Source organism: Heterodontus francisci, chromosome 7 (assembly GCF_036365525.1).
Source record: "Heterodontus francisci isolate sHetFra1 chromosome 7, sHetFra1.hap1, whole genome shotgun sequence".
In the NCBI taxonomy this organism is placed as follows: Eukaryota; Metazoa; Chordata; class Chondrichthyes; order Heterodontiformes; family Heterodontidae; genus Heterodontus; species Heterodontus francisci.
In genome coordinates this window covers 67,128,461-67,141,592 of record NC_090377.1, presented here as the reverse complement: position 1 = coordinate 67,141,592, position 13,132 = coordinate 67,128,461, and the positions used below count along the sequence as shown (strand labels likewise).

The 13,132-nt window shown below is 43.9% G+C and overlaps 1 protein-coding gene across 10 annotated transcripts in view; it reads left to right on the top strand.

Moving 5' to 3' along the window:
- Window positions 1-13,132, top strand: part of LOC137372031 (myosin light chain kinase, smooth muscle-like) — a 433,121-nt gene that overhangs the window by 101,690 nt on the left and 318,299 nt on the right. For all 10 annotated transcript variants that reach the window (XM_068035330.1, XM_068035322.1, XM_068035326.1 and 7 more), the window contains one exon: window positions 10,473-10,652. In XM_068035330.1, coding sequence (XP_067891431.1) covers window positions 10,488-10,652 — 165 coding nt within the window. In that variant the 5' untranslated portion in view covers window positions 10,473-10,487. The remainder of the gene's footprint in view (window positions 1-10,472; window positions 10,653-13,132) is intronic.

The window sequence follows — 13,132 nt, the reverse complement described above, 5'->3', positions numbered from 1 at the left end:
AACTGACGTCCCTCATCCTTAGTATCATCTTGTTAAACGTCCTTTGTACTAAAGCAAAATGCTGCAGATGCTGGAAATCTGAAATACAAACAGAAAATGCTGAAAATACTCAGCAGGTCTGGCAACATGTGTGGAGAGAGAAACAGAGAGAGAGAAATCAGATGAAAGGTCACAGATCTGAAACATTAATTGTGTTTCTATCCCCACAGATGCCGCCAAGCCTCCTCTATACCCTTTCCAATGCCTTGACATCCTTCCTAAAGTGTGGTGCCCAGAATTGTACACAATACTCAGGCTAAGGCCGAACCAGTGATTTATAAAGGTTTAGCATGACTTCTTTGTTATCATATTTATTGTCCCTATTTACTAAGCCAAGTAGCCATGGAACCATAGAAAAATTACAGCACAGAAGGAGGCCATTCAGCCCATCATGTCTGTGCTGGCCGAAAACCAGCCACCCAATCTAATTTCACCTTCCAGCACCAGGTCCATAACCTTGCAGGTTACAGCACTTCAGGTGCATGTCCAGGTACATTTTAAAAGAATTAGCTTTCTTAGCTACCTTATCAATTTGCTTTGCCACATTCCAAGATTTGGGCTGTGGCAAAATTGTGTACTTCGGCAACAATGCAGTATTATTCATTATGCTTGAAATAAGGCTGAGGGCAATGGTAATGATCCCAACTTTTTGTCGGGACACTGGACACAAATGCAGGTAAGTTGTACATTTAATGGTACAGTCACTTAAATGAAGGTGCCCTTATTACATTGTGCGGATAGCAAACCAACTGCCCATTCTACACAATGCCTGATTTGTTATCCATTTGGGAGGGAAAATTAGCAGGTATATAATAGTCTTAGACCGCACCACTCATTTTGTGCCCCCTGCTGTAGTTAAGTTTATACTCCCTCTGCTTCTTGATTCAACAAGTGGTTCTGCAAACGTCTCTACTGGCTTCGGGTTTGGGACCTTTTTCTGCCAGTGGTTGAGGGTGATCCTCTCTTTCATGATCCATGGCAAATGTGCATTTGCAACACATAGTTCTATACTACATAGCAGGCAATAACTTATCAGTGCTACTTTTGGGCAGGTTGCACAATGACCCTGATGGGTTGAGATATCAGAAGCCTTTGCCGGGATTTGATGCTGGCAACGGGGGTCTCAATGTGCGGATAAAGCGACACTGAGGACCGGTGTCACCTCTTCTCTGGAGGTCCTGTTGAATCTAGCGCCAATCAGGTACTTAAGTGGACAGTGGCGGCCTTCCACAGAATCAAAGACCCTGGTGCCAGAATTCCCACCCTCGGAGAGCTGCCGGCCAATCAGAGGCCGGCAGCTGTTCCACTGAGCAGTGCCACCGCGGAGGTGGTGGCTGCTGCCAGAGCAGTACCTACCCAAGGTCCAGGCCACATGTAGGTCAGGGTAGGAGGGGTCTCATGGGGTGTGGGCAGCAGGGGAGGGGGATGTAGGCAGGTCGGTAGCAAGGGTTGGGTGTTGGCTCTCAGCGGAGCCCTTCCCCTTCCCAATGCCAGGTCCCTTGTTTAGGCACTAAGTGCCTTTTAACGAGAGCCACTCCCAGACCTGGGAAGCAGCCTGTTTAGTTTTTGTGCCGTGCTTCCCGTGCGGCAACAGCCGCCCACCGCACGGCTAATTGCAGCTGCGGCAGGATGAGGTCCTTAATTGGGCATTAATTGCTCAGTTAAGGGCCTCAATTGGTGGCGAGGTGGGAAGGTTGTTCACAGGCGGAGGCGAGAAGGTGGCGGGAACCTCCTCCGTTACCATCCCACCTGATTTTATGCTCTCCCTGCTTCCATACCTGCCGCAGGGGAGAGCATAAAATTCCCCCCCTTGTTTCAGTATACTAGTTGTCTCCTGCTCCAAGGCCTTGGTAACTACATGTTCTTCATTGTATTTCTCTTCAGGTCTTGTTTCTATGTGTTTCAAAGCTGATGCGAACCAGACTCCAGAGGATAGGCTTAGTCTGCTAGCAACCATCTAGGAAGAAAGTAATGAAATCCCAGGCCCAGGCATCTAATGCATGATGCAGATATGCACTGCCAGCTAGATGTTTGGCACATTGCTGCTGCTATATGGCTAGTATGGCCAGGCTACTGTACCTACCTGGGTGTCATTGACTTGATCAAGTTAGTTCAGCAAATCTGTTTCCTGCAACAGGCTCAAATATGATACTGCATGTATTGTAAATGTTCTCTTGTAATAAGTTGAAGCAAAGAAAAAGATAAAGCATTTGAAATCATTTGTTTAAAATAAAATTAAGGCGCAATTTCAAGGCTGTAGTTTCAAGGACTGAACAACTGCATAAATGTCAGCTGAACCCTCTAATTAGATACTTCATGAGACCCACTCTCGGCTAAGTCAAAACACAACAATTTATTCATTTTATATCTGTTGGTTTATACTTTTAAAATTTTTGTGCAGTATTGTTAAACTTTAATCTGGAATGGCTGGAGAGTAAGACGAGGATCCAATAAGGTCTGGTCCCAACGTTGCACCCAGGATTCACTGGATGGTACTGTGGGAGCTTCTGCCTGCTCCTTACAAGACCATTGACATAAATGGCTGAGGGACTCCAAACATTCGAACTTCTGCATCTTGGGCCTTTTTGTTATTCCTTTCATGGGATGTGGGTGTCACTGGCCAGGCCAGCATTTATTGCCCATCCCTAATTGCCCATGAGAAGTTGGTGGTGAGCTGCCTTCTTGAACCGCTGCAGTTCATATGGGGTAGCTAAACCCAAAGTGCAATTAGGAAGGGAGTTCCAGGATTTTGACCCAGCGACAGTGAAGGAATGGCGATATAGTTCCAAGTCAGGATGGTGTGTGGCTTGGAGGGGAACTTGCAGGTGGTGGTGTTCCCACGTACCTGCTGCCCTTGTCCTTCTAGGTGGTCGAGGTAGAGGTTTGGAAGGTGCTGCCTGAGTAGCCTTGGTGTGTTGCTGCAGTGCATCTTGTAGATGGTACACACTGCTGTCACTGTGCGTCAGTGGTGGAGGAAGTGAATGTTTGTGGACGGGGTGCCAATCAAGTGGGCTGCTTTGTCCTGGATGGCGTCACTTCTTGAGTGTTGTTGGAGCTGCACCCCTAGGATGTTGATAGTGGGGGATTCAGTGATTGTAATGCCATTGAATGTCAAGGGGAGATGGTTAGATTCTCTCTTGTTGGAGATGGTCATTGCCTGGCACTTGTGTGGTGTGAATGTTATTTGCCACTTATCAGCCCAAGCCTGGATATTGTTCAGGTCTTGCTGCATTTCTACACGGACTGTTTCAGTATCTGAAGAATCGTGAATGATGCTAAACATTGTGCAAATATCAGCGAAGATCCCCACTTCTGGCCTTATGATTGAAGGAAGGTCATTGATGAAGCAGCTGAAGATGGTTGGGTCTAGGACACTACCCTGAGGAACTTCTGCATTGATGTCATGAAGTTGAGATGATTGACCTCCAACAATCACAACCATCTTCCTTTGCATTAGGTATGACTTCAGCCAGCAGAGGGTTTTCTCCCTGATTCCCATTGACTTCAGTTTTGCTAGAGCTCCTTGATGCCATACTCGGTCAAATGCTGCCTTGATGTCAAGGGCAGTCACTCTCACCTCACCTCTTGAGTTCAGCTGTTTAGTCCATGTTTGAACCAAGGCTGTAATGAGGTCAGGAGCTGAGTGGCCCTGGTGGAACCCAAACTGAGCGTCACTGAGCAGGTTATTGCTAAGCAAGTGCCGCTTGATGGCACTGTTGATGACACCTTCCATCACTTTACTGATATATGAGAATAGACTGATAGGGCGATAATTGGCCAGGTTGGACTTGTCTTGCTTTTTGTGGACAGGACATACCTGGGCAATTTTCCACATTGCTGGGTCGATGCCAGTGTTGTACCTGTACTGGAACAGCTTGGCTACGGGCGCGGCAAGTTCTGGAGCACAAGTCTTCAGTACTATTGCCGAAATACTGTCAGGGCCCTTAGCCTTTGCAGTATCCAATGCCTTCAGTCATTTTTTTTTTAGAGATACAGCATTGAAACAGGCCCTTCGGCCCACCGAGTCTGTGCCGACCAACAACCACCCATTTATTCTAACCCTGCAGTAATCCCATATTCCCTATCACCCACCTACACTAGGGGTAATTTACAATGGCCAATTTACCTATCAACCTGCAAGTCTTTGGCTGTGGGAGGAAACCAGAGCACCCAGCGAAAACCCACGCGATCATAGGGAGAACTTGCAAACTCCGCACAGGCAGTACCCAGAATTGAACCCGGGTCCCTGGAGCTGTGAGGCTGCAGTGCTGACCACTGTGCCACTGTGCCGTTTCTTGATATCACGCTGAGTGAATCGAATTGGCTGAAGTCTGGCATCTGTGATGCTGGGGACTTCAGGAGGAGGCCGAGATGGATCATCCACTCGGCATTTCTGGCTGAAAATTGTTGCAAATGCTTCAGCCTTATCTTTCGCACTGATGTGCTGGGCTCCCCCATCATTCAGGATGGGGATATTTGTGGAGCCACCTCCTCCAGTTCATTCTTGAATTGTCCACCAGCATTCATGGCTGGATGTGGCAGGACTTCAGAGCTTAGATCTGATCAATTGGTTATGGGATCACTTAGCTCCGTCTGTGGCATGCTGCTTACACAGTTTGGCACACAAGTAGTCCTGTGTTGTTGCTTCACCAGGTTGACACCTCACCTGGTGCTGCTCCTGGCATGCCCTCCTGCATTCTTCATTGAACCAGGGTTGGTCTCCTGGCTTGATGGTAACGGTAGAGTGGGAAATATGTCGGGCCATGAGGTTACAGATTGTGGTTGAGTACAATTCTGCTGCTGCTGATGGCCAACAGCGCCTCAAGATTGCCCAGTTTTGCATTGCTAGATCTGTTTGAAATCTATCCCACTTAGCACTATGGTCGTGCCACGCAACACGATAGAGGGTATCCTCAATGTGAAGGCAGGATTTCATCTCCACAAGGACTGTGCGGTGGTCACTCCTACCAATACTGTCATGGACAGATGCATCTGCAGCAGGCAGATTGGTGAGGATGAGGTCAAGTATGCTTTTCCCTCTTGTTGGTTCCCTCACCACCTGCCGCATACCCAGTCTAGCAGCTATGTTCTGAAGAAGGGTCACTGACCTGAAACGTTAGCTCTGCTTCTCTCTCCACAGATGCTGCCAGACCTGCTCAGTATTTCCAGCATTTCTTGTTTTTATTTCAGATTTCCAGCATCCGCGGTATTTTGCTGTTATTAAAGCAGCTATGTCCTTTAGGACTCAGCTAGCTCGGTCAGTAGTGGTGCTACCGAGCCACTCTTGGTGATGGACATTGAAGTCCCCTACCAGAGTACATTCTGCACCCTTGCCAACCTCAGTGCTTCCTCCAAGTGGTGATCAACATGAGCTGAGGGAGGGCGGTAGGTGATAATCAGCAGGAGGTTTCCTTGCCCAGGTTTGACCTGATGCCATGAGGCTTCATGGGATCTGGAGTCGATGTTGAGGACTCCCAGGGCAACTCCTTCCCAACTGTATACCACTGTACCACCACCTCTACTGAGTCTGTTCTGCCGGTGGGACAGGACATACCCGGGGATGGTGATGGCAGTGTCTGGGACATTTTCTGTAAGGTATGATTCTGTGAATATGAGTATGTCAGGCTGTTGCTTGACTAGTCTGTGGGACAGCTCTCCCAACTTTGGCACAAGCCCCCAGATGCTAGTAAGGAGGACTTTGCAAGGTCGACAGGGCTGGGTTTGCTGTTTTCATTTCCAGTGCTTAGGTCGATGCCTGGTGGTCTGTCTGACTTTATTCTGTTTTATTGACTTTGTAGTAGTTAGATACAACTGAGTGACTTGCTAGGCCATTTAAGAGTCAACCACATTGCTGTGGGTCTGGAGTCATATGTAGGCCAGACCAGGTAAGGACAGCAGATTTCCTTCCCTAAAGGACATTAGTGAACCAGATGAGTTTTTATAACAATCGACAATGGTTTCATGGCCATCATTAGACTAGCTTTTAATTTCAGATTTATTAATTGAATTCAAATTCCATCTTCTGCTCATGATTGGGAGGATTTTAGAATTCAGCAAAGGGGGACCAAGAAATTGATAAGGAAAGAGAAAAGAAAATATGAGCGTCGACCAGCAAGAGAAATAAAAACAGGTTGTAAAAGTTTCTGAAGGTATATATATAGGATGAAATTAGTGAAAGTTTCTGCACAGTGGCGCAGTGGTTAGCACTGCAGCCTCACAGCTCCAGGGACCCGGGTTCGATTCCGGGTACTGCCTGTGTGGAGTTTGCAAGTTCTCCCTGTGTCTGCGTGGGTTTTCTCCGGGTGCTCCGGTTTCCTCCCACAAGCCAAAAGACTTGCAGGTTGATAGGTAAATTGGCCATTATAAAATTGTCACTAGTGTAGGTAGGTGGTAGGGAAATATAGGGACAGGTGGGGATGTTTGGTAGGAATGTAGGATTAGTATAAATGGGTGGTTGATGTTCGGCACAGACTCGGTGGGCCGAAGGGCCTGTTTCAGTGCTGTATCTCTAATCTAAAAAAAAATAAACCCGGGTCCATTAGAGGCAGAGCCAAGTAAAATTATAATGGGGAATAAGAAAATGGCAGAGACATTAAACCAATATTCTGCATCTGTCTTCATGTTAACAAAAATCATTGCAGAAATAATGAGGAACCATGTGTCTAGCAAGAATGAGGAATTTAAAATCAGTAGAAGTAAAGAAGTAGTACTGGAGAAATTGATGGGATTAAGTGGTGACAAATCTTCTGGACATGACGACTTGCATCCTCGGGTTTTAAAAGAGGTAGCTGCAGAGATGCGTTTGTTTTGATCTTCCAGAATTTGTTAGATTCTAGAATCGTTCCCAAGGATTGGAAGGTAGCAAACATAAACCCACTACTTAATAAAGGAGGAAAAAAATAAAATGGGGATCTACAGGCCAGTTAGCCTAACATTAATAGAAGGCAAAATCCTAGAATCTATCATTAGGGACATGGTAACAGGACATTTTGAAAATCATATTATGATTGAGCAGAGTCAAAACAGAAGACTCTGGGAAAGGGAATTCGTGTTTGACAAATCTGTTAGAGTTTTTTGAGGATGTAACTAGTTAGATGGCTAAGGGGGAAACCAGTGGATGTAGTGTATTTGAATATTCAAAAGCATGCGATAAGGTGCCACACAATAGTTAATTACACAAACTGTAACTCATGGGATTGAGGGTAATATGTTAGTATGGATTGAGGATTGTTTAATGGACAGAAAGCAGAGAGTAGGAATAAACGGAACGGTTCGGGTTTGCAGGCTGTAACTTGTGGGGTACTGTAAGGACCGGCACTTCGGCCTCAGCTATTTTTCTAAATTAATGACTAAGATGAGGAGACTGAATGTAAATTATCCAAATTTACTGATGATACAATGTTAGATGGGAAAGGAAGCAGTGAGGAGGACACAAAGATGCAGCAGAGGGATATTGACAGGTTGGGTGAGTGTGCATGAAAGCAGCTGAAGATGGTTGGGCTTAGGAAACTCCCTGAGGAACTCCTGCAGTGATATCCTTGGATAATAAAAACAAGAAATGCTGGAACCACTCAGCAGGTCCGAAGAGTTCCGAAGAAGGGTCACTGACCCGAAACGTTAACTCTGCTTCTCTTTCCACAGATGCTGCCAGACCTGCTGAGTGGTCCACTCAGCAGGTCTGGCAGCATCTGTGGAAAGAGAAGCAGAGTTAACGTTTCGGGTCAGTGACCCTTCTTCGGAACTCTTCGGACCTGCTGAGTGGTTCCAGCATTTCTTGTTTTTATTTCAGATTTCCAGCATCCGCAGTATTTTGCTTTTATTTTAGTGATATCCTTGGACCCTGACTTGCCATGCCATATGCTTCTGGTATTGCTTTGGATGGCAGGCAATTCTGCACCTAACAAGACCACTCAGAAGCCATCAGGGAAGGGTTGGGACCTGCCACATTTGTATTTCAGCCTTATTTGTGGTCTTTCCATTATTGCAGAGGAGCACTAGAAGGATTATGGAATTTTGGCCTCATTTTCTGAAATCTGACAGCAGATTTGCAGATCCTGGGTCTACAGGTCTGCCCTGCCACTATGGAAAACAGATTTAATAGCATAAACAACAGGAGTTGGCTCTTGAATGTCAGGTTCCTGGAATCCAAATGAAAGAGAACAGAAGAAAAACAGTTATTAAGTGTTTCTCAAGACAGTCTTTCATTGTACAAATAACTTTGTGAATGGAGGCCCTGGCTACTATCGCTGCACATGGCACATTTGCCTATTCTTAGGAGTTAATTGCTAAACAATGGAAGATTATTATGTAGTTTTTCAGTGTGTATATAAAGGACTACCCATTTCCATCCATTACAAGACAGTAACACATGGAGGGGTTCATGGTATAATAAACAATGAGAGCAGGCATCCTTGAGCAATTTTCATCACTATTTAAACTGAAGATTGTTGCTGTTCTGAAATAAGTTCACACTTATGCTATTCTTTACACTAATTTAATAGTTACGCATCAGTTGAATTGAATACATATATTACTGTAGTGAAGAAAAAATCCTATACATAGATTGAAGAACATTTCAAATAAATGGAACAATCCCACAGCTATACCACATGATTCATTCTGTGATTCTCACCACTGACCCAACAGCAGGAGTCCCTGGCTTCAACCTCCCTCGAAGTCAGTGGACAGCACTCAACCGAATCTGCACAAGGCACAGACCATGCAACCAACTCCATAAGTGGAAGGTGAGGGACAACCCGAAGTGCAGTTGTATCCATGAGTCCCAGACCATGGAACACATCAACCTGCCCACTAAGATCTGTTGTGGGAGACAAATCATTTTCCCAATCGACATCTCAGGAGGCAGTCGAATGGATAGTCAAAATAGACAACCCATTATATGCTTTTCCTGTTATGTGAAAGTAGTAGTGTTCATTCTGTCATATCATTGTTTCAGGCTGACATTAGCTTTTTGCTGGCCCAATCAGTGTTTACGCATTTGATTGCAAAATTCAGCAGTATGGGTCCCTTTCTCCCGAGTTCTGCTTTTATCAGAATCGGGCCATTGCACTGGATCAGATCCCTCTTTCTTTAACGCTGTACCTGGCTCTAATGGCAGAGATTCCTGCCTTGTGTATTATATGGAAACTCCCGAGAGCAGGTTTCCATCCCTGGTATATGGAGACTGCAATGACAACAACAAAGCAACGCACATTTATAGATCACCTTTAATGTAGTAAAACATCACAAGCCACTTTACAGGAGTATTTTCAGACAAAGAAATTGACACTGAGCCCGAGAAGGGGAAGTTCGGACAGGTAGCAAAAAGCTTGACCTCAGAGGTAGGCTTTAAGAAGTGTCTTAAAGGAGGAGAGAGAGGCAGAGAGAGGGACTTCCAAAACTTAGGGTGACAATGAAGGCTCAATTATCAATGGTGAGGTGAAGGAAGTCGAGGATACACAAGAGGCCAAACTTGGAGGAATACAGAGATATCGAAGGGTTGTGGGGTGAGAGGAGGTTACAGAGATGGGGAGGGTCGAGACCATAGAGAAATTTGAACATGAGAATGAGAATTTTTAAATCACTGTGTTCAGGGACAAGGAGCCACTGTAGGACTTGGTGGGAATAAGGATACAGACAGCAGAGATTTGTAAGAGCTCAAGTTTATGGAAGGTGGAAGTTAGGAGGCCTGCCATGAGACTGTTGGAATAGTCAAGTCTGGAGGTGACAAAAGCATGCATTAGGATTTCAGCAGCAGATGAGCTGCAGCACAGTCAGAGATGGGTGATATGAGAGAGGTGGAAGTAGATTAGAGATACAGCACTGAAACAGGCCCTTCGGCCCACCGAGTCTGTGCCGAACATCAACCACCCATTTTTTATACTAATCCTACACTAATCCCATATTCCCAACAAACATCCCCACCTATCCCTATATTTCCCTACCACCTACCTATACTAGCGACAATTTATAATGGCCAATTTACCTATTAACCTGCAAGTCTTTTGGCTTGTGGGAGGAAACCGGAGCACCCGGAGAAAACCCACGCAGACACAGGGAGAACTTGCAAACTCCACACAGGCAGTACCCGGAATCGAACCCGGGTCCCTGGAGCTGTGAGGCTGCGGTGCTAACCACTGCGCCACTGTGCCGCCCTAGTCATTAGGTGGTCTTGTTGATGGAGAGGTAAGAAGCTCAGCTCAGGGTCAAATAGGACACAGAAGTGGTGGTGGAAAAGATATGTGCTAACAAATAGGGATATGTAGTTAGAACTTTTCTATGTAACTTTTTTGTGGCATCCCTGAAGTTACTGTTAGATTAGTTAATTCCTTAATGCTCATCATTTATGTGGTAGTTTGCCAGTTTGCTGATGTGTATTCTTGTACATTTTTCAGATTGTTTATATTAACTAAATGTTTCCTTCTCATCATCAGATTGGATAATTAACCATGGGAGATGTTAAGATTGCTCAAACTGCCACTCGTATTTCCAAAACAACACTAACTTTAGAAAGACCTCAGGCTGACTCTTACCCTTCTGAAGCACCAGTGTTCACATTGCCTCCAAGAAACGTTCGGATTCCCATCGGTGGAACAGCCAGGTTTGATGGAAAGGTAAGAATGTTGCATTAAAGCAAGTTTGAGATATTATCACCTTGTTGCTCACTATATAATGTGCTAATAAAAATCTTTGAGTAGGACAGTTTGCATTTATATAGTGCCTTTCATTACGTCCCCACTTTGCAGCCAATGTCAGAAACATAGTAGCCAACCTGCGCAACAGCAAGCTCCCACAAACAACAATGTAATAATGACCAATTAATCTGTTTTAGTGATGTTGGCTAAGTGATAAACATTGGCCAAGTGTTAAATGTTGGCCAGAACATTGGAAGAATTCCCTGCTCATCGTCAAAATAGTGCCATGGGATCTTTTACAGATCTCAGTTTAACATATCATCCAAAAGACAGCACCACATCCTCAGTACTGCACTAGAGTGCCAGCCTAGATTTTATGTTCGAGTCTCTGGGGTGGGACTTGAACCCACACCCTTCTGACTGAGAGGTGAGATTGCTGTCAACTGAACCATGGCTGACACCATGTAGGAAAATTAGTTTCATTCCAATGTTGAAAACAAATTAAGAGTGACTTTCTTGTAAAAGTATGTACTTCTATAGAAGAATTTAAAAATGCACAAACAACTTAACATCTGGCACCAGAAAGGCTTTTGATAAGCAAAACAGATATACTATTTTTTCATTTGTTTATATTTGATGCCAGCTGACGCATGGAGATGATAAAGCACGGCTTTTAAAAATGTAAATAGCAGACATGTTAATTCTTGCTGATGCCTTATCTCAAACTGTAAGATAGTGAACTTAAAAAGGTTAGAAATATCTTCTTTTAACAATATTTTGGGCACTGTATTTTAACATCCAAAGTGTTTAGGCATGCCTCATGCAGATCGGTCGATGGCTGAGGACGAGTACTGTGTTATAAAGCTGTCAATTAACTCATGAAGTCTGTATCATATATGACAGAAAGAAAGTCAAATGCTTTTTAATAGTCATCAGAAACAAGGCTTGATTTTACCTCGCTCTGCCTGACAGGAATGGGCCATTGGTAATCTGAAAATTACAGTGTTATGCTTAATGCCCTATTCCTGCTCCAGTGTCACCTGCCATGATTTTACTCGGCGACTGGGGCCACCGTGGAGCAGACTAGAGTTTCATTAAAGTTATTGAAATTGGGATTAATAGGACCACAATATTTGCTATGGGATGTTGAAAAATCATATACACATACTAGAGATTTGACAGGCTAAGAAGCTAATCAAGTTAAAGTATAAAATAAGTAGTTATAAAATACAGCAGCTTGGACTAATATTGGGGAGCATAACTATAAATATGCATTTCATCATAGTTTTCTCCAGCTCTACTTCAGCAGATAAAATAGACTTTTGGAATTAAACTTCCTGACAACTGGCACTGCTAAGTCTCCTTGGAGTTCTTAATAACAGGATGTTGCTTTGCTTCAAATTCTTCAGGTATGCAGTTGCATGTGGAATACCTAAGCCAAACAGACATACAGCAGTTCTTTAGTCTGAACAATTTTGCTTTAGCAAGAACTGAAGAGTTTGCAGATAGAGCCAGTCTTCATCTGCTGAATTCCTTTCAAGGTGGTGCAGAAACCCCAGATACACTCCAATGTTACAGTGGCTGATCAGAACAAACTGGAAAAATTCCTGGAGATTGTATATATAATACTAGTTACTAGCTTATCTGCCAGCATCATAGTTTGTGATGCTGTGAAATGTTGGCCTATCTAAGAGGGGGCATATCGGCGCACAGCTGAAGAAATTATATCATACATTTACAGGAGTAAACAATGAGAACCACACAGTACCAGGCATGAATTTCTAGTTTGTATCTAGCGTGCAGTATATCTGATTACAATTTACATGTTTAGTCTGGAAAACTCAATGTGGTTTAGAAAACTGCAGATAATTCCTATTTAGGGTGCACAGTTGTACAGTAAGTGATTGCCATCAATACAAGTTAGAGCAAATGCATGTCCAGAGCCATCAGTCTGAGTTTAAACAAGACAATTGCAAAAAAAACCAAAGAATAGTGGAGTGCTTCACATTAAATAGAATTGATAACGTAACTAATTACTGCCTATTTAGCTAGATTTAGCTGGGATGTGCTGCTCTAAAGTAGGCAATTAAACAGGATTGACTGTACCATGAAATTCTGTAAGGTAAAGCAAGTTCTAATGTATAAATTTCACATTTTCAGTTTAGTCAAAATTCCATAAGATTATAAACAGAATTTTATTAGTGCTAATAGCATTCTTAATTTTCTGAGAGGAATGGTACAAATTGTGCTAGATGCACTAGTACAAAGGGAATGTAAGTATTTTGGAAAAAGAATATTGTAACTGTAAATTAAAGAAGTGTATTAATGGCAAGTTTGTTATTCTTGTTGTTTTGTAACTGGGCAGGAAAATCACAGCCTGAAGTGGCAGATTAATATGGCTGAATTTTACCGCGGGTGTTGGGTCCCCAACATCAAGGTGAAAAGCAGGTACTGAGCCT